This window comes from Notolepis coatsorum (assembly GCF_963971535.1).
Source record: "Notolepis coatsorum genome assembly, chromosome: 1".
Taxonomy (NCBI): Eukaryota; Metazoa; Chordata; class Actinopteri; order Aulopiformes; family Paralepididae; genus Notolepis; species Notolepis coatsorum.
In genome coordinates, this window is record NC_140165.1 from 160,157,783 (window position 1) to 160,180,682 (window position 22,900).

General features: G+C 46.3%; 1 protein-coding gene across 1 annotated transcript in view; it reads left to right on the top strand.

Annotated features, from left to right (window-relative positions):
- Positions 1 to 17,851, top strand: part of LOC311243778 (bifunctional methylenetetrahydrofolate dehydrogenase/cyclohydrolase 2, mitochondrial-like) — a 181,389-nt gene extending 163,538 nt beyond the window's left edge. The window contains exons 7-8 of the mRNA XM_084333121.1: positions 15,283 to 15,408; positions 17,501 to 17,851. Of these exons, the coding sequence (XP_084189247.1) occupies positions 15,283 to 15,408; positions 17,501 to 17,616 (242 nt within the window). The 3' untranslated portion in view covers positions 17,617 to 17,851. The remainder of the gene's footprint in view (positions 1 to 15,282; positions 15,409 to 17,500) is intronic.
- Positions 17,852 to 22,900: the final 5,049 nt, after the last annotated feature.

A 22,900-nucleotide genomic window follows, 5' to 3' on the forward strand; every position in this document is an offset into this window, starting at 1 on the left:
GTAGAGTATGTTAAGAATGGCAACAGGATAATAAGTAGAGTATTATTATTGCAAAACAGAATTATTAAAAGTCAGTACTCAACACACAATGCACAATGAAACTAACTATTAATATGGCTAAAATTACATGCAAGCAAAGAAACAGAAAACAAAAAAACAAAACAAAATACTTTACAGTGTTAAATACAATTTAAGATTGTTTTTAAAAGTGAATCTTTTTAAGAATTGCTTTCAGAATGCTCATCAATGTTACTAAAACATCAATTTCACCATACCTTTAAAAAGAAAAAAAACACACAAAGTAAACAGAAGAAGTTTTGGATAACATGGCTGCAGCTACACTCATGCATGACATATATTAATTTCCTTCCGGATTATGGCTCCTTTAAGTTTCTTTTTGAAACTGTCCTTGTTTTCCGTCCGTATAATATGTAATGGGATCCTATTCCAATATGTTATGGCTCTATACATTGCCGTTTTCTTTAGAGCGTTGGTTCTAGGCAGAGGTAGGGTGAAGCGACTACTTGAAGCATGTTTGGTATTATGGTCATGTCTATCATTGGTGGATAAAAGCATAGAATACAATTGAGTGGGTTTACCCAAGGTACAAATGTTCTTTAAAAACCTAATCAAACTGCATGCTAGTCTCTCTTCCACCCTCATCCACGACAGTCTAGCATGCATTCCCTCCACACTATTCCTTATAGAGCAGTGAAGAGTGAGTCGGGCAGCTCTATTTTGAGTGAGCTGGAGTTTACTAAGCTCTTGCTTTGACGCGCTAGACCAGGGGTCTCAAACTCGCGGCCCGCGGGCCAATTGCGGCCCGCAGGATGATATTTTGCGGCCCCCTACTTGACATCAATGTTTAGTGTTAATGCGGCCCGCGCGCAACTGTTTGCGCGAGAGTTGGACGTTTTATTTATTTTATCACTTGTAGGCTACCATAGCGCAGGCTCATGTCAGCAACGTTACGTTAGTGACTTGGTTGAAACGTGATTCCTGAGTGATACCAAGTAAAGTGGAAGGCAAATGCATCTCCCTCGCTATCTCCTCTGCGAGCAGTGCTCTGCATGTCCGGCTGCACTGCCACACTGTCTGTGTACTCTGCTCTGGTCCAATCACATTCAGCATCCCGTCAGCGTTTTCCCCCCTCACCCACAGTCTGCGAATCAGATGCAGAGTAGGGCGGGTCTTAAACAGTCCGAGTCAGAGCAGAGTTGACAGCGCATCTAGCGCTTTCAGATTTGCCCCGCAACTGTAAAGCGCATTACAAATAGAATCTATTATTATTATTATTATCTACAGTAGCCTCGCTCCCAGTTTTATCTCCGTGAGATAAATGTAGCTATTAGCCTAGTTTCGCCAGCAGGCAGAGGCAGCCAGCAGAAAAATATGGCATGTTCAAAGATGGTCAGTAAAAGAAAAGTCGACTGCAATTCAAAGGTGAATGGACTGAAAAATATGCATTCATCCTGAGTCCCAGCACCAAACCAATGTGACTAATATGCCAAGAAAGAAACTGTAGTTCTTGTGAAGGGTGGCAATTTGAAACGCCACTACGAAACAAAACAGTTATTTTAATGCAACCTTTCCTCAAAATGTTGTGCTAAGAACCACAAAAATAAATGGAATGAAATCATCATATCAAGCTGCAAGCAGAATTATTGTTAAATCTATGTTACAACGAGAAAAAGCAACCAAGTCCTCACTCAGTGGCAAGAAGCCATTCTCTCTCTCTGATGCATACATAATAAAATAATGTATGACTTAAGTGATGAAGGCAAACAAAAGCAAATCCCCCTCAGATCACACAGCAACCAGAATAACTGAAATACTGGCTGGTGATTTGATTAAACAGCTTTGTGATAGAATAAAAAAATGCAGTGCATTTCCATAGCTGTGGATGAGTCCACTGACACCACTGAGAAGCCTATGTTCTGAAGAACCGTTCATGTTCTGAAGAACTGTTCATGTTCTGAAATGTTATTGCTAAAGATTGAGAAGATTGGATCAGTTGTACTTTTTTTTGGAATACTTGAAACCCTTTTTTTGTGGAATATTTGATGCGGCCCAGCCTCACCCAGACTCTACCTCCAGCGGCCCCCAGGTAAATTGAGTTTGAGACCCCTGCGCTAGACCAAATTGCTGGGCAGTAGTCAAGATGGGACAAGACTAAAGATTGTACTACCATTTTAATTGTTGTATTCGTTAGGAGGTAAGCATTTATTCTTATTATGGAGATGTTTCTACTCATCCTGGTAACCATGTTATTAATCTGGGTAGACCAAAGTAGTGCCTCGTCAATAGTTACACCCAACAATTTGGCCTCCTTCACTTGTTCAATACCAGCGTCTTGTAATGAGAGACTCAGTCTATGCTCCGACCTTAAGGCATATTTAGAGCAGAGTATAAGACATTTTGTTTTTGCTACATTTAATTTTAGTCTGTTTTCAGTTATCCAATTCGAAATCATAGATAATTCACTCTGAAGTATCTTATTCACTTGTTCTGTGCTCTCAGCGGATGCATATATAGTTGTATCATCAGCATAAATCGCTGTACCTGCACTTTCCAATACATAAGGCATATCATTTACAAATATAGAGTAAAGGAGGGGTCCAAGACAACTTCCTTGGGGAATACCACACTGGAGTGTTACCATATTTGACATGGAACCATTAAATATAACACATTGTTGTCTATTAGACAAGTAGCTTCTCATCCATTCCATGGCAGTGTCTTCAAACCCATATGTGTGTAATTTCAATAATAATAGGTCATGATCTATGATGTCGAAAGCCGCACTGAAATCCAAGAGCACAACTAACTAACCCACAACTAACTTCCTATCGATCAGTTGTAGCCAGCTATCTGTAAGAGATGTTAAAGCAGTTCCTGTAGAGTATCCTACTTTGTATGCATGCTGGAAATCAGAATTAATGTTGTTTTCGTTGAAATACTTTTGAATCTGCTTGAACACAATTCCTTCCAATAACTTACCTATTACTGGTAAAATACTAATGGGCCTACTGTTTGAACCTGTAAATGGCTCTTTACAGTTCTTTGGTAGTGGAGTTACTTTGGCTATTTTCCAAGGCTGAGGAAAGACCCTCTCTTCAAAACATAATTAAATATATGTGATAGTGGCTTAGCCACAAATTTTGCAGACATTTGTAGCAGTTTTCCATTCAGATTATCAACACTGCACGGTTTATCTGGTTTAAGTGCTAGGAGGAGCTTTTCAATATCATTTGGACTTGTGCTCCTGAATTTAAATCGGCATTTCCTGTCATACATAATATGTTTTTTAATTACAGAGTCTGACAGCTTACCACTCATTGGCAACATTTGATTTCTAATTGTGTTTACCTTGGAAACAAAGTAGTTGTTGAAATGGGTTGCAATGTCAAATGGTTTAGTGATGAATCTGACTCAATAAATTATGGCATTTTGCCCATTTTATTTCTACCCATAGCTTTATTCAATGTTTTCCATAGTCTCTTACTATCCCCTTTACACTCCTCCAATCTGGTTTGATAATAATGTTTTTTCTTCTGCCTATTCATTTTGGTTATTTTGTTTCTCAATGAGCGGTAAACTTTCCAATCTTCTGGATTCTCTAATGCAATAGCAACTTTTTTCAGTCTGTCTCTTTCTTTCATGCCGTTTTTCAACTCAGGATCCAGCCAAGGCCTAACAAAAATAATAGTTGGTTTCAGGTTGGTTGTCAGTTTGGCCATGGGTAGGTAGGGAATTTTTTATTTTTATTTTTTTTTTTATTCTTTCCCACGGCGACTATGGATAGGGAATTTCTTTATTTAATTAACCCTTTCACTGCCACACGACAGAAGGTTAGCCCTTTACTATCACACAACCGACGGCGATGCTAAATTAGCTCCGCGGATGCGGAGCTAATGATGCTAATGATGGAGCATCGCCGTCGGTTGTGTGATAGTAAAGGGCTAACCTTCTGTATTGTCACAGTGAAAGGGTTAACCGGCTGTCGTGTGGCAGTGAAAGGGTTAAAATGTTCACAACAACATGGATGCATGTACTCTGCCAGCATGTTTAATATCCATAATACTAAATGTTTGACTAAGATTTCTATGAAACTTTATTCTAAAAAAAAAAACTGATTTTTTTTTTTTTTAATATATAATTTTTTTTTAAACTCATAAAATATATTGGGTCGCACCTAAATCGGCAGGGTCGGTCGGCAACCTGAAACCAACCATTATTTTTGTTAGGCCCAAGGTGTTTTGATTGCTCTGACGGAGAGCTTCTTTACAGGAGCGTGTTTGTCACAGACATCTGTAAATAATTCCATAAACTTCTCTAATGCAGCCTCTGTATGCCTTGTCTCTAGCACAGTATTCCAGAGTAAATTTTTTACATCATTAATAAACTCATCCTCAGAAAATGTCTTATATATTCTTTTATATATACGGTAGGATGACAACAGGATGATAAGTAAAGTATGATAAGGAAACAGGATGATAAGTAGAGTATGATAAGGATGACAACAGGATAAGTTGAGTATGATAAGGATGACAACAGGATGATAACTAAGAGTATGATAAGGACAACAGGATGATAACTAGAGTATGATACGGATGACAACAGGATGATAAGTAGAGTATGATAATGAGGACAACAGGATGATAAGTAGAGTATGATAAGGAGGACAACAGGATGATAAGTAGAGTATGATAAGGAGGCCAACAGGATAAGTAGAGTGTGCTCCTACTCTACCACAACAATAACTATAAAAACATAGCCAGGATGATAACGGTTACTATATAAATATATCTGTAGTTTTAATAGTTATCGTTTAAAGTAGTTAAAGGTGCTATTGATAACATTCAGCCACTTGATGTCGCACTAGAGCACCAGCATGTCATTATACAAGCAGGTGCATTTCACGTGGGGACATGGGAAGTAGGGATGGGAGAGATGCACGCAACATGTAAACAACAACATTTGTTTTGCCAATTTTTTTTTTATTATAAATTCATTAATCAATAATGTTTTGTGGGGGGAAAGCAATACTTCTATATTACACCATTTTGGGGAGTGGCTGTGAGGGATCGAACCGGTTGATAGGTACGGGACTGCCGCACAGTGAGGTGTGCACCTGCACTGTGTGCTCACAGGTAGACAGGTAGGATCAAATGCCTAGGGGCTGGGATAAAGAGTTGTGCGTGCGTGCATAAGATAAGATATTCCTTTATTGATCCCCTTGACGCTGGCTTCCTTCCAAAATGTATTAATATAATGCCAAATGGCTATCAATCACCACGAGGCACCTATAAAGGCTTGAATTAACTTGACTAAAAAACTATAAACCTACAAACCATGAGGAGGCTGAAACCGGCTAGAACTTAGTTGACGCGTCTGTGGCTTGTGTAGACTACTCGTCTGATCAAAAGATAGAATGTCCACACAAGGTCCGTTGCAATAATACTTCAGTGGGTTTATTTACGCCACACAATTAACAATATGCACAATTTGCATGTAATATATAAAGTAAACGCTACTACCTTCAAATGAACAAAACATTACAAACTACAAACAAAACGAGGTCCATGAAACGATGACGACGGTCAAAACTGTTGGCTCTCTACCGGTAACACACACACCTGCATGTCATCAGTCCCATTACACCTTAAGTAGCCAGGTAAGCCACCTACTGGTGAGCAAAGGGAACTGATGCCATGAACCTAACTTGGCAGGCACAATGTATACAATGGCAGAAATCAACGTAAAACCAAACAAATACATAAAATATAGCATAATGGCACTTTACCATGTAAATTGGCTCTTACAAACCGGCCCCTAATTGTTACATGTCATAACATAACTGTTGTGAAGGGCCAGATTAAACTGAGAATCTACCTTTATTGTTTGATATACTTTGTATATTATTTATATATATACACGGAATATCCCTTTACCTGCGTTCAAACCAGAGTAATATTCGCTCTCCTATTGGACAGCGCCCCCAGGCGCCAGCGCGCAAGCCCCCAACGGCAGGTTCAAAGACAAGTTCAGGCATGTCAGAACATGCCCGGAGTCAGCGTATTGATACCAGACAAAGACTGCGGTTTGGGACTAGATATTCACTTAAGTATAAATAGAGCGCAAGGTGCGCACAGCAGTAGTTCAGTTCAGTTCAGTTCAGTTCGAGAACGTTCAGTACCTTACCCACCTTCACCACGAGTCAACGTGCAGTGAAGTGAGCAACCTTGCGTCTAACAGAGCATTGAGAACCACGTGCGAATAGTTTAGTAAAGTAACGTCGAGTTCGACCTAATCTAATGTGAAGTAAATAGTCGTTCATTTATTGTATATCGTGCGGCCACAGTTCGTTCGTGTGTAGCATTACCCAGCGGTTCGTTGTGTCTTTAGCTAGTGTACTTAGCCAGGGTGTGTGGCCTAAATATGTCGCCCACACCCGAGGAGTCCTAGGCGGAGAACCGTTGGACATGTACACAGGAGAATCGGCGTCTGCGATTGCAGAACCATTACTGGTTGGATTATATTGATTTGGAACGTGGTACCCGGAGAAGAGCATCGTTGATTTCCACTGTCGTTTGGGATTCAACCTCGTGAAGATTACAACTCGGGCCGGCCTCGTGGACGGAGGCTGGCTAGCTGTCATCAATGCTATCTAGCATTTGGATTACAATTATTACTTTGCTGCTGATCAAGGGAGTTTACAAGGACCGACTCCTGTACCTGGAGTCTCTTTATTCCTCATTGAATCAGACGGAGTACCCGAACATTCCTCTACCCTCCAGGCCTTACACCCCCGGAGGGAACCCATTGTCTCCAGGCGGTACCAGTGTTGCCCTATCTAGTTGCTACTATACGACAGGTGGTGTCAACTTAGACCCATCGTAGGATTCCTGCTATTCTTAGTGACTCATGCTATTGACTGACTTTACGTATATTCTTCGCCATACAAGCGCAACCCTAATTCTCATTCTGTAACCTAATGTTGCCTAATAATAATAAATTACCCTCAAATACTATTTCTTTGTCAATGCCGTGTTCTTGTGGGTGTTCACCATCTATATTTGATGTACTGTCTGGCCAGTAATTAAAGTACATAACTAGCAGTGGTTTAATCTATCACAATCTTTAATACAGTCAGGGTTTTGTAACCCCTCAGTTACAATTGGTCCTTCGAGCCGGAGGGTATCAGTGTAATATTTAATATAATATTAATATTGACATGGCCAGCGGTGAACACTCTCCAAGCGGCTCCCCTAAGCTAGAACGCCCGCAGCGCAAACGTCAGCTACCTCCATATCTGGAGGAATTCGCTTTCGTTCTACCCCCTAGCTTATCTAAACAGATGTTAAATACGGATAAATCGGATAGTTTAAGCATGTCCAATCCTATCGACTTGGCGACCCTGCCAGTAGAGACCCCAGTGGGTTCAAACGAAACTGACTTAGCTCACGGGGGGACCAAGTGGGACATGACGTGACTATACCTCCAGACAGCGTCACCGGGATAGACCCCGGATCGCTCCAGGATAAAGAAAGCGCTCCAGGGATAGAACCCGACACACAACCAAGAGAAGAGAACCGCGCCCAGGAGATAGACCTCGGAGCGCGCCAGGAGAACAGATCTCCAACAAGCCCTGTCAGCACCCGATCACCTCCGTCAGTGTCATCCCCCAGCGAGGCGGACCAGAGACTGGCGCAAGCCTTGATCGCCACGCTGACAGCCTCAACCGAAAGAGACCGACTCCAGGGTGAGCGCGACCGGCTTCAAGCAAAGACGCTTAGTGAGCGCGAACACTCTGCCACGGAAAGAGAGCGCCTCCACGCGCAACTCCAAGCGCAAGCCCTTAGTGAGCGCGAACACTCTGCCGCGGAACGAGAGCGCCTCCGGGCGCAACAATTAAGTGAGCGCGAACACTCCGCCGTGGAACGAGAGCGCCTCCAGGCTCAACAGATGAGCGAGCGCGAACAACGAGAGCGCCTCCAGGCGCAACAATTAAGCGAGCGCGAACACTCTGCAGCGGAACGAGAGCGCCTTCACGCGCAACTCCAAGCGCAAGCCCTTAGTGAGCGCGAACACTCTGCAACTGAACGAGAGCGCCTCCAGGCGCAACAAAGGAGTGAGGACGACCGCATAAGACTGGAGGAGAGGCGCCTTCAGACGGAAGAGAACATCGAACGAGACCGCGCCAATGCACAGCGCGACGCCACCAATGCACAGCGCGAAGCAGAGCGCGACCGGCTGCAGGCGCAGATGATAGAACAATTGATCGCCAGGGCGACACCCGCTCTCTCCGCACGGAGCTCCCGGAGATCATCACGACAAGGGTCTAGGGCACCTTCCCCTACCCGACAAAGCGACCCGGGACCCGGCCAACAGGCGGAACCTGTCTACGTCTCCGAGCCCCCTCCCCGACCGGTCCATACGAGACCCAGCCAACGGGAAGAACCGGCCTACGTCGCCGAGAGACTAACTAGAAGACTCCAGGACCTAGAAGAGGAAGAGGAGGAATATCAAGCCCACCAGCACGAACGTACTCTGGACCAGGAGGCCCAGTACAGCCCCGACTTCAGCCCCGAGTCACTGCACTACAAACCCCCGACCCAACTCACGGGTGAGTTTGACGTACAGTCAGCACCGAGGAACAGCACCTGGGGACCCGGCCTCTGGTACCCACCAAGTACTAACCCACGACCACACGTACGGGGAGACTCGCCCAGGAGGCCTCTTCCCCTACGCTCACCAATGTACCAGCCATCTATGGCATCGTACCTTGGCACACCGACGTTCCCAGACTTTACGCGCGAGGACAGAGCACAGTACACGGAATTACGCATGTGTTTGGAGACTATGATGTCCGATGTCCCCGACGAGTCGTACAAATATGCCATCCTCCTCAAGCATCTCAAGGTGCCCAGAGCGCATAACATAGCGCTGGCATATTCCAACTCAAGCACCCCATACTCCGCGGCTCTGGTGGCCCTCGACCAGCGTTATGGACGCATATGGGATTACGTGATCCAAGAAATACGGGATATCGACCGTCTCCCCCCAGCCAAAGACAATAGAGCACTGGATGACCTCTCTATCAAGGTACAATCCCTCGTGGGGATGCTGGGGTCCCAAAAGGAGAAGGGGAGATATGAACTGTATGCAAATTCTAATGTGGAGCGAATACTGGAGAAGCTCCCTCCAGCCCGCCAAGAGCGTTTTCGGCGGCAGAGAGACCACCGTGATCCCAACGGCCCAGAGCCATCCCTCCTAGACCTGGCCGCTTTCCTCGCAAGGGAAGTTAGTAGCCTACGACTGGACACATTCGTGTGGAGTGGATCTAGCCCAAGAGATGGACCTCGGAGGTCCAACGATAACCGCCGATCAGTGACAGTTATGCACCAGGCCGAGTCAGTGCCGCAGCACAAGAACCACAGCACCCCCCAGACCAAGGGGAAGTGGAAGATTGTATGCCAGTACTGTGAAAATGAACATTGGCTGTCTCAATGTGACACCTTCAAGAAGCTGACCGCTGACGAGGTGAGTCAGTGGATCAAAGCCAACCGCCGCTGCTTCCGCTGCGCGCGCAGCCATATGGCAGCTGAGTGCCGCCTAAAGAAAAGATGCAGCAAGTGCGACGGCGCCCACTTGGAGGTCCTACACGACAGCAACAAGAAGAAACCCGTACCCCCAAGCAGCTCGAGAGTGAACGTCATGTACATAGACCCTGCGAAGAGCGGGAGCTCCCGAGTGCTCTTGAAGGTGGTCCGAGTGATCTTAAGCTACGAGGACAAGGTCATGGACACTTACGCCGTCCTAGACGATGGGTCAGAAAAGACTCTCCTCCTCGCATCCGCCGCAGCCCGGCTGGGTCTGCGGGGGAGCGAAGAAACAATGACAATCCGTACCATTAGAAGAGACCTGAAGACCATAAAGGGTGAAAATGTCTCCTTCACGTTAGCAGCGGTCGGGCAGCCCGAGAAGCAGTATAGCATCACTAACGCCTTCACCAGCCACGACATAGGCCTGTCACAGTACACCTACCCCATCCCAAAGCTGATGGAGAAATACGTGCACCTACGTCAACTACCTATACCGCTCATCGACGACGCCACCCCGACCCTGCTCATAGGATCCGACCACGCACACCTCATCGTCCCAACGGACCGGGTCCACATCGGGCCCAGAGGCTGTCCAGCAGCGGTCGAGACCTGCCTGGGTTGGACACTACAAGGCCCCCTCTCCGGGTCTTCCAACCGACCGACAGCCACTCGCTGTCTCTACACGAGGATAAACGAAGAAGACACCACCCTCTTGCAGCACGTCGAGAGGCTATGGACATTAGACGTGATGCCCTTTAAGAATGAAAAGAAACTCGTTTGCTCAAAGGAAGACACTTATGCCATAGCCCTCCTCGAGCAGAAGACAAAGAGAGTTGAGGTCAACGGAGTGATGAGATACGCAACTCCACTCTTGAGGCGAGAGGGTATGCCCACCCTCCACGCCTCAAAAGAAGCGACAGAGCGATATCCACTGAACACCGAGCGGCGTCTAGCCAAAGACCCCACTCAAGCCACTGTGTACCGCGCTGAGATCGACAAGCTGATCACAGCGGGACACATAAAGAAAATTGACATTCAAGAGGCCGACCAGACGACTGAATCCTGGTACGTGCCACACCACAAGGTCCACCACAACGGCAAGAATCGCATTGTATTCAACTGCAGCTACCAGATCGGACTACAGAATCTGAATAAAGAACTCTTGCCCGGCCCGACACTCGGCCCCTCTCTCCTCCACGTACTACTACGTTTCCGCCAAGACAAGGTGGCCATCAGCGGCGACATCAAAGGGATGTTCCTGCAGGTGCGACTAATGGAGGAGGACAAGCCCTTGCTGCGGTTCCTATGGAGAGAGAGGATCAAAGATGAGCAACCATCCATCTACCAATGGGAGGTCCTCCCCTTCGGAACCACATGCAGCCCATGCTGTGCTACGTTCGCACTGCAAAAACATGTGACAGAAGACCCTGAAGCTGACGAGGAGGTCAGACAAAGTGTAGAGAGGAGTTTCTACGTGGACAACTGTCTGCAAAGCGCCTCGACGCCAGAAGAAGCCGAAGCCCTCCTGCTCAAGCTCCGCGCCTCACTGATCAAAGGCGGCTTTGATCTCCGGCAGTGGGCCAGCAGTGACCCTCAAGTACTTCGCAGCCTCTCCCCAGAGACAAAGGCAGCAAGCAGCGAGACCTGGATGGCGACCACCCCAGGTGAAGCACAGGAAATGACATTGGGCCTAGTCTGGCGCTTCAAAACAGACTCGCTCCATTACAAATACACACCCCTGACCACGGAGCAGGGAAGGTCGACCCCTCTACCGACCACCAGACGGAGCGTATACAGAACACTCGCAAGTCAATACGACCAGCTGGGGTGTATCCTACCTTACACCACTCGGGCGAAAATGATTGTACGAGAGCTGTGGGACAAGGAACAGGGCTGGGACGACCCCATACCCGACCACCTAGCTTCCACCTGGAGAGAGTGGGAGAGAGAACTCAGCTCGCTCCAAAATGTGAACATACGCCGGAGCTACTTCCCACCCACAGTGCGGCTGGAGACGTGCCAGATGGACCTGCACGTCTTCAGTGACGCCTCGGAAGTGGCCTACGGTTCGGTGGCTTACTTGCAGGCCCGAGAGGAGGGAGGAGAAATACACACAGCCTTCATCCTGGCTCGCTCAAGGATAGCCCCCCGCAAGCAACAATCGATCCCGCGTCTAGAGCTCTGCGCAGCTCTGGTAGGCGCGCAACTCGCCACGTTAATCCAACGTGAACTCACCATCCCGGTGCAAAGAACAATCTTGTGGTCAGACTCCATGACCGTACTCACATGGATCCAGTCCAATTCTTGTAGATACAAGGTCTTCGTGGGAGTCAGAATCACAGAGATTCAAGACCTGGTAGGATCAGCGTGCTGGAGGTACGTGGACACGAAACAGAACCCAGCCGATGTCATCACACGGGGGATGTCCCTAGATGACCTCACACGTCACAATATCTACAGTGACGGTCCTGAGTTCCTCAAGCTCCCGGAGGAAGAGTGGCCTACCCCCACCCCTCGGGAGGCTAGTCAAGAGGAGGCAGAGATCAAGAAATCTATGTTCTGTGGGTTGACACACACCCCAGTCCCCACTGACCCTAACATAGACGACTGCCTCACCTTTGAGAGTGCGCAGCTAAAGACATTCCTGTGGCACCACCCTGAGGTTCCCCCCACTACCGACATAGACGCATCGAACTACGCAGAGGCAGAACTCCTTCTGCTACAGCGAGCCCAAAGAGACTCGTTCCCCGACGAGCTAGACTGCCTGCAGGGAACAAAGCCAATCCCGTCAGACAGCAGACTGCTCCACTTGGCCCCCGAGCGTGACACCCATGGCCTCATCAGGGTGGGTGGTCGTCTGAGACGGGCCCCGGACTTAACGGATGCCATCAAGTTTCCTATAGTCCTCAACAGCCGACACAAGGTCACTGAGCTCATCATAAAGAAATACGACGAGGATGTGCACCACGCTGGGGCAGAGAGAGTCTTCGCTGAGATCCGACATCGCTATTGGATACTGAACGGAAGAGAAGCAGTACGTCGCTTCCAGCGGACTCATCTAGACTGTCGCAAGTGGCGAGCACAACGCCCTCGAGTACGTCTCAAGTGATGTAGCAGATGTCGACCCAGTCACCCCCAACACACTCTTGATGGTGCGGCTGGACCCTGCGCTTCCACAGACGGTGTACAGACCCGAAGAAGCGAGCGGCCGAAGAATGTGGAGGTACAGTCAAATATTGGCTGACAAGTTTTGGAACAGTTTCCTCCTCCACTACCTACCGTCTCTCCAAACCCGCCAGAAGTGGGTAAAGTATAGAGACAACTTACAAGTGGACACAGTCGTTATGATCATAGACCAGTCACTACCCCGAGCTATGTGGCCGGCCGGCCGCGTAAGCAAAGTGATCACTGGTGCCGACGGAAAGGTCAGACCGGCAGAAGTTATTGTCCACGGGCGGACCTACACCCGACCCGTGGCGAGGCTGATAGAGTTGCCGAGGCTCCCTGACTCCCCTGATGACGATCATGACCCACTGACTTTGTAGATTGCCCTACTCCCCACAACAGACATTGAGCAGTTGACTGGACTATTAATCTGTCTCCTTTAACTAATTAGGTGCGGACTAATTAGGAGGCGGCTGTTGTGAAGGGCCAGATTAAACTGAGAATCTACCTTTATTGTTTGATATACTTTGTATATTATTTATATATATACACGGAATATCCCTTTACCTGCGTTCAAACCAGAGTAATATTCGCTCTCCTATTGGACAGCGCCCCCAGGCGCCAGCGCGCAAGCCCCCAACGGCAGGTTCAAAGACAAGTTCAGGCATGTCAGAACATGCCCGGAGTCAGCGTATTGATACCAGACAAAGACTGCGGTTTGGGACTAGATATTCACTTAAGTATAAATAGAGCGCAAGGTGCGCACAGCAGTAGTTCAGTTCAGTTCAGTTCAGTTCAGTTCGAGAACGTTCAGTACTTTACCCACCTTCACCACGAGTCAACGTGCAGTGAAGTGAGCAACATTGCGTCTAACAGAGCATTGAGAACCACGTGCGAATAGTTTAGTAAAGTAACGTCGAGTTCGACCTAATCTAATGTGAAGTAAATAGTCGTTAATTTATTGTATATCGTGCGGCCACAGTTCGTTCGTGTGTAGCATTACCCAGCGGTTCGTCGTGTCTTTAGCTAGTGTACTTAGCCAGGGTGTGTGGCCTAAATACGTCGGCCACACCCGAGGAGTCCTAGGCGGAGAACCGTTGGACATGTACACAGGAGAATCGGCGTCGGCGATTGCAGAACCATTACTGGTTGGATTATATTGATTTGGAACGTGGTACCCGGAGAAGAGCATCGTTGATTTCCACTGTCGTTTGGGATTCAACCTCGTGAGGATTACAACTCGGGCCGGCCTTGTGGACGGAGGCTGGCTAGCTGTCATCAATGCTATCTAGCATTTGGATTACAATTATTACTTTGCTGCTGATCAAGGGAGTTTACAAGGACCGACTCCTGTACCTGGAGTCTCTTTATTCCTCATTGAATCAGACGGAGTACCCGAACATTCCTCTACCCTCCAGGCCTTACACCCCCGGAGGGAACCCATTGTCTCCAGGCGGTACCAGTGTTGCCCTATCTAGTTGCTACTATACGACAGGTGGTGTCAACTTAGACCCATCGTAGGATTCCTGCTATTCTTAGTGACTCATGCTATTGACTGACTTTACGTATATTCTTCGCCATACAAGCGCGACCCTAATTCTCATTCTGTAACCTAATGTTGCCTAATAATAATAAATTACCCTCAAATACTATTTCTTTGTCAATGCCGTGTTCTTGTGGGTGTTCACCATCTATATTTGATGTACTGTCTGGCCAGTAATTAAAGTACATAACTAGCAGTGGTTTAATCTATCACAATCTTTAATACAGTCAGGGTTTTGTAACCCCTCAGTTACAATAACAATTACACCATGAAATGAAACCAATTAATTCATGTATGTGTTGCCTATGCCCCCGGATGAAAGTGAAAAACAAACTGCCTGAGTTTCCATTTTCATGTTGAACAATGGTTGGTAAAAAAAATGGAAATGTGAGCCAAATTGGCTCTTACAGCACCCATCCCACTCTTTCTCTGAGAAGGGAGAGTGTCAAGTCGGAGTCAGTTGGTTTTCTTTTACACATTACTCATAGATATTACAATGATTTGAGCTTTGAAATAGGGATGCACCAATACCGATCTTGGTATTGGATATTGGTCCGATACCAGGCTAAAATAAAATATTGGTATCTGAGACTTTCCCTGATACTAAAATCCGATACCAAGAAACACATCTAACATGCCAGAAATTAAAGCAAAGTGACTTGATTTGCTGCATGTTTGACATGTTTACTCTCTAGAAAATATTATAATTAGCGTCCAAGGAGCCCAAAATGATGGTCCAAGTCTATACTATTCATTAAAAGTAATGTATCAGATCAGAGATAGAGAGATTTTATACGAGATTTTATACTTTGATGTCAGATTCTTTGTCAGCCTTGTTGACTCACATTCATCATTCTGACCATAGTTCAACTACCATCTTGAGAAATCCTTCTACAGTACATAAATGCTGAGGATATTTGGACACATACATGCCAATGTTGATCTTTCCATTGTTCCTGGTTCTAGGTATTCCTGGACTGATCACAGCAGATATGGTCAAAGAGGGGGCTGCTGTCATCGACGTGGGTATAAACCGCATCCAGGACCTGACCACAGGAAAGCTCCGCCTCATTGGTGATGTAGACTTTGAGGGTAAAGAAATCTAAACAAACTCAGAATCACCAGGATCCACCCATGCTGTCTTCACTTCCTGCCTGATCCACCCAATGCTGTTTTCACTTCCTGCCTGATCCATCCCCATGCTGTCTTCACTTTCTGTCTGATCCACCCGATGCTGTCTTCACTTCCTGTCAGATCCACCCCATGCTGTCTTCACTTCCTGCCTGACCCACCCCATGCTGTTTTCACTTCCTGCCTGATCCACTCCATGCTGTCTTCTCTTCCTGTCTGATTTTGCCGCTCTTTATTCTTCCATGCAGAAGTCATCTTTAGATGCAAAGTACCTCTATGACATGGCAATGTCACAATCTCACTCACAGTTTTGCCACTCTGCCCCTAGTGCCAGCTCACGGTAACATGATTTGTGTAAGACCTGATTGTGTAAGTGTAAGATAAGATAAGATGTTCCTTTAAATTGATCCCCTTGTGAAAATGCAGGCATCATAGCAGCATGGGGGAGGGGGAGGGGAGGTACAGGTACATGGTAATAGTAGAAGATATGATACAGGCAGGGCTTGACATTAACACAACCGGCACCCGCCAAATGCGGGTAGAATTCTGCATTGGTGTGTAACTCCGTCACTCTTACCAGCCACTTTGGCGGGTGACCTTTTTTCATTTCCCCATCACCGCAAATCTGCCCCTCAATTAATATCGCCGCGGGGGGGGGGGGGCATAATCCCACGGGACAATGCATTGGGAAATTTTTTCCCACAAAGACATCTACCCCGTGAATATTTCCACGTGTATCGGAATATGGGCAGCTCTCGCAAATTCACCCAAATCACTTTTTCCCCGACGTTTTTGCTGATGGAAGAGCATTGGGAAGTTGTAGAACTGACCGAGATCTACCCCTGTGCATATTTTCACGAGGATCGGAATACGGGCACGTGCGTGGGAGCTCGCACAAAATCGCAGTTGCCCCCCTTTGGCTCCCGAGAGTCATAGTTACACCTGCTGTTTACCTGCGCTCTATTGCCCGCCTGTGGAGGTCAGGAAACCTTGCGTTAGATGTTATTTTAGCACACACTACACTACTGACATTTTGGATTAGATGTTATTTTAGATGTTTCTGTTCAAATAAAATCTTATGTCCAAACAAATGCATACAGTTACCCAATTACCTATATTTATAACTTTTTGGGTGGGGGCGCGAGCACAGGGATTTTTGGCTGGTGAAAATGCTGAGTGGCTAGTGACTTTGGAAAACCACTAGCCACAGTGGCTGGTGACCAAAAAGTTAATGTCAAGCCCTGGATACAGGTCATAAAATTATAGTACAGTAGAAAAATAAAAATAGGCAGTGTAAACAATATAATTAACTCTGAGTATACGCATATGAGCAAGTAGGCAGTGTAAATAAATCAAGGTGCAGATGAGGGTCTGTATGCCCTCAGTTATATTTGCATTACAATAAATATAGTTACAATAGACACTATAATCTAAAATATATACTATGAGTAAGTAAGTATACAGTATACACAGGTGCAGTATGCATAAGGTACATATGGCGTGTGTTTTCATAAGTTTCTAGTCTATGACACTTTAAGACCAGAGACTTAAAGGAACACACAACATTATAACATCAATGCGCTTACCATCTTCTCCAGAGTGAGACAAGAAGATAGACACCAATTTCTTCTCTGTGCGTTCAGTAGAACGCTATCTGGCTGCAAGCTAGCCTAGCTTAGCACAAATGAATGGAAACGGATACGGATCAGCTAGCTTAGCTGTTGGCCAAAAACACCTCTCCCGGAGTTTTAAGCTAGGCTATTGGTTCATATCCGCTTCCATTCATTTGTGCTAAGCAAGGGTAGATCGCTTGCTCCTGAATGCACAGGAAGGAAATTGGTGTCTATCTTCTTCAGGAAATCCTGACATGTAGTATGTCCTATCATTTTCAGCAATGACATTTTTATAAAAATGTAGATACATATTGTATATTTTGTCAGGGAACACAGAGCTAAGAGAAAATAGATGTACCAGTAAATTCTTGTCACTCTTAAATATTGGCTATTGATGAGAAGACCTCACTGAATGACTGGTCCATTGTGTTTCCTTGTAGGAGTGAAGGAAAAGGCCAGCTTCATCACCCCGGTCCCGGGAGGCGTGGGGCCCATGACAGTCGCCATGCTGATGAAGAACACTGTTACTGCTGCTAGAAACGCACTGATGCACTAAACACCCCACACACACACACAGACGCATGCACACACGCACACACTATACACACATCCGCACACACACATACACACACGCACACACTATACACATGCACACACACACATCCGCACGCATGCACACACACGTACATTCACACACACAAATTCACTTCGCTTTATTAACCTTTTTGCCGATTTTAAACCTGAACCCTATCATTCTGTTGTGAAGAGGACGTGATAATCAGACATACAGCGATGCCAGCTTGTTCTGTGTCTCCAGGGCGTGTCCTGTGTCACCAGGGCGTGTTCTGTGTCACCAGGGCGTGTCCTGTGTCTCCAGGGCGTGTTCCCAGGGCGTGTTCTGTGTCACCAGGGCGTGTCCTGTGTCTCCAGGGCGTGTTCCCAGGGCGTGTTCTGTGTCTCCAGGGTGTGTCCTGTGTCTCCAGGGTGTGTCCTGTGTCTCCAGGGCGTGTCCTGTGTCTCCAGGGCGTGTTCTGTGTCTCCAGGCCCCTGGCTGCACTGCACCCGTCACCCAGATGAGACCTGTCCTCTACTGTTTTCCACTGCAGTAGAGGCCCAGCCTGAGGCAGGTGGAATACATACAGTAATGTCTGCTCTCCTCCAGGTGACCTCACCCAGCAGAGTTTTTCAGAACAGTTTTATGTCACATGTCCTCCTCACAACATGATAGTATTGAGTTTAATTATCACATGTCCTCCTCACAACATGATAGTATTGAGTTTAATTATCACATGTCCTCCTCACAACATGATAGTATTGAGTTTAATTATCACATGTCCTCCTCACAACATGATAGTATTGAGTTGAATTATCACATGTCCTCCTCACAACATGATAGTATTGAGTTTAATTATCACATGTCCTCCTCACAACATGATAGTATTGAGTTTAATTATCACATGTCCTCCTCACAACATGATAGTATTGAGTTTAATTATCACATGTCCTCCTCACAACATGATAGTATTGAGTTGAATTATCACATGTCCTCCTCACAACATGATAGTATTGAGTTGAATTATCACATGTCCTCCTCACAACATGATAGTATTGAGTTTAATTATCACATGTCCTCCTCACAACATGATAGTATTGAGTTGAATTATCACATGTCCTCCTCACAATATGATAGTATTGAGTTTAATTATCACATGTCCTCCTCACAACATGATAGAATTGAGTTTAATTATCACATGTCCTCCTCACGACATGATAGTATTGAGTTGAATTATCACATGTCCTCCTCACAACATGATAGTATTGAGTTTAATTATCACATGTCCTCCTCACGACATGATAGTATTGAGTTTAATTATCACATGTCCTCCTCACGACATGATAGTATTGAGTTTGATTATCACATGTCCTCCTCACGACATGATAGAATTGAGTTTGATTATCACATGTTCTCACAACACATCCACAGCATTGAGTTTGATTATCACATGTTCTCACAACACATCCACAGCATTGAGTTTAATTATCACGTTCCTCCTCACAACACAACCATAGCATTGAGTTTGATTATCCTCCTCACAACACCATAGCATTGATTATCACATGTTCTCACAACACCATAGCATTGATTATCACATGTTCTCACAACACCATAGCATTGATTATCAAATGTTCTCACAACACAACCATAGCATTGAGTTTGAAAATCAGCGACATGGCCCTTTAAGGACACTTAAGGACACACAGAGCATGGTCACCGCCGTACGGCCACACTACCATTTACCACAGAGACGGAACGGAATCGTACTAGTTGTCTAGTTGTGCCTGCAATTTCCGAGCCACTAAAGGCAATTGTATGAATGTATGTATGTCTGATAGAGCCAGACATCAAGCTAATAAAAGCATTAAAGGCCAATATATACTTCTGCATGGGCTGCTGTCGCCACTCTTGTCTCCAACCATCATAATGTATCTGACGCCCAGTTACATTTCTGACCAGCTGCACATAGGTCTCGCCGTGGCGTTCGGCGCTAGCGGTGCTACCGGCACCACTTTGATGTTGGAGTATAAAGTACGCTTTAGCCTACAGTCACAGCCAAGGCTTGTGATATAGCCCTGTGTAGCCAAGGGCTAATATGTTTGTCCACACACACACATATACACACACATACACACATACACACACACATTTTTATTTGAACACACCCATCAGCCCACAAAACACTCCATACATACTGAGCTGCTTGGTTGCTGTATTTGTTTAATACTGATGCATTTTATTTTGTTTATTTAAGTAATTTATTTTCAGAGCTCACTTTACGAGATTTTAGATTTGTATTTTTTCTACTGAAGCTATTTGTTTTCATTGTTTTTATATTCCAGATTGTTTGACTGGAAAAAGGCTAAATGTAATAAAAATGTTTATGCTTGAGGAAACTCACAGGTTCACTTATTATTATTATTATTTTTTTTTTATTGATCTTTTTCCCCCTCCTTTTTCCTCCGATTTTCTCCCATCCCAATGCTAGTCGTTATGCCAATGGACCTGTCTCAAACCCTGCCCTCTTTTCTTGATCCTCCAATCACAACTGTCGCTTACCTCGGACAAACCAAGTTTGTCCGAGGTAAGCGACAGTTGTGATTGGAGGATCAAGAAAAGAGGGCAGGGTTTGAGACAGGTCCATTCCCAGTTATGGTCCTTTAGGTCAGCCTTTAGGTGACCAGGTGAGCACTGTTATGGTCCTTTAGGTCAGCCTTTAGGTGACGGTCTGCAGGTGAGCACTGTTATGGTCCTTTAGGTCAGCCTTTAGGTGACGGGTGAGCACTGTTATGGTCCTTTAGGTCAGCCTTTAGGTGACCAGGTGAGCACTGTTATGGTCCTTTAGGTCAGCCTTTAGGTGACCAGGTGAGCACTGTTATGGTCCTTTAGGTCAGCCTTTAGGTGACGGTCTGCAGGTGAGCACTGTTATGGTCCTTTAGGTCAGCCTTTAGGTGACAGGTGAGCACTGTTATGGTCCTTTAGGTCAGCCTTTAGGTGACGGTCTGCAGGTGAGCACTGTTATGGTCCTTTAGGTCAGCCTTTAGGTGACGAGGTGAGCACTGTTATGGTCCTTTAGGTCAGCCTTTAGGTGACGAGGTGAGCACTGTTATGGTCCTTTAGGTCAGCCTTTAGGTGACGAGGTGAGCACTGTTATGGTCCTTTAGGTCAGCCTTTAGGTGACGGTATACAGGTGAGCACTGTTATGGTCCTTTAGGTCAGCCTTTAGGTGACAGGTGAGCACTGTTATGGTCCTTTAGGTCAGCCTTTAGGTGACGAGGTGAGCACTGTTATGGTCCTTTAGGTCAGCCTTTAGGTGACCAGGTGAGCACTGTTATGGTCCTTTAGGTCAGCCTTTAGGTGACGAGGTGAGCACTGTTATGGTCCTTTAGGTCAGCCTTTAGGTGACGGTATACAGGTGAGCACTGTTATGGTCCTTTAGGTCAGCCTTTAGGTGACAGGTGAGCACTGTTATGGTCCTTTAGGTCAGCCTTTAGGTGACCAGGTGAGCACTGTTATGGTCCTTTAGGTCAGCCTTTAGGTGACCAGGTGAGCACTGTTATGGTCCTTTAGGTCAGCCTTTAGGTGACCAGGTGAGCACTGTTATGGTCCTTTAGGTCAGCCTTTAGGTGACCAGGTGAGCACTGTTATGGTCCTTTAGGTCAGCCTTTAGGTGACGGTCTGCAGGTGAGCACTGTTATGGTCCTTTAGGTCAGCCTTTAGGTGACCAGGTGAGCACTGTTATGGTCCTTTAGGTCAGCCTTTAGGTGACGGTATGTAGGTGAGCACTGTTATGGTCCTTTAGGTCAGCCTTTAGGTGACGGTATGTAGGTGAGCACTGTTATGGTCCTTTAGGTCAGCCTTTAGGTGACGAGGTGAGCACTGTTATGGTCCTTTAGGTCAGCCTTTAGGTGACGGTATGCAGCACTGTTATGGTCCTTTAGGTCAGCCTTTAGGTGACGGTATGTAGGTGAGCACTGTTATGGTCCTTTAGGTCAGCCTTTAGGTGACGAGGTGAGCACTGTTATGGTCCTTTAGGTCAGCCTTTAGGTGACGGTATGCAGCACTGTTATGGTCCTTTAGGTCAGCCTTTAGGTGACGCTCTGCAGGTGAGCAGCACTGTTATGGTCCTTTAGGTCAGCCTTTAGGTGACGAGGTGAGCACTGTTATGGTCCTTTAGGTCAGCCTTTAGGTGACGGTATGCAGCACTGTTATGGTCCTTTAGGTCAGCCTTTAGGTGACGCTCTGCAGGTGAGCAGCACTGTTATGGTCCTTTAGGTCAGCCTTTAGGTGACCAGGTGAGCACTGTTATGGTCCTTTAGGTCAGCCTTTAGGTGACCAGGTGAGCACTGTTATGGTCCTTTAGGTCAGCCTTTAGGTGACGGTCTACAGCACTGTTGTGGTCCTTTAGGTCAGCCTTTAGGTGACGCTCTGCAGGTGAGCACTGTTATGGTCCTTTAGGTCAGCCTTTAGGAGACAGTCTGCAGGTGAGCACTGTTATGGTCCTTTAGGTCAGCCTTTAGGTGACCAGGTGAGCACTGTTATGGTCCTTTAGGTCAGCCTTTAGGTGACGGTATGCAGGTGAGCACTGTTATGGTCCTTTAGGTCAGCCTTTAGGTGACCAGGTGAGCACTGTTATGGTCCTTTAGGTCAGCCTTTAGGTGACCAGGTGAGCACTGTTATGGTCCTTTAGGTCAGCCTTTAGGTGACCAGGTGAGCACTGTTATGGTCCTTTAGGTCAGCCTTTAGGTGACCAGGTGAGCACTGTTATGGTCCTTTAGGTCAGCCTTTAGGTGACCAGGTGAGCACTGTTATGGTCCTTTAGGTCAGCCTTTAGGTGACGGTGATGTGAGCACTGTTATGGTCCTTTAGGTCAGCCTTTAGGTGACCAGGTGAGCACTGTTATGGTCCTTTAGGTCAGCCTTTAGGTGACGGTGATGTGAGCACTGTTATGGTCCTTTAGGTCAGCCTTTAGGTGACAGGTGAGCACTGTTATGGTCCTTTAGGTCAGCCTTTAGGTGACCAGGTGAGCACTGTTATGGTCCTTTAGGTCAGCCTTTAGGTGACGGTGATGTGAGCACTGTTATGGTCCTTTAGGTCAGCCTTTAGGTGACCAGGTGAGCACTGTTATGGTCCTTTAGGTCAGCCTTTAGGTGACGGTCTGCAGGTGAGCACTGTTATGGTCCTTTAGGTCAGCCTTTAGGTGACAGGTGAGCACTGTTATGGTCCTTTAGGTCAGCCTTTAGGTGACCAGGTGAGCACTGTGGGGCGGCGTGGCTCAGGGGTA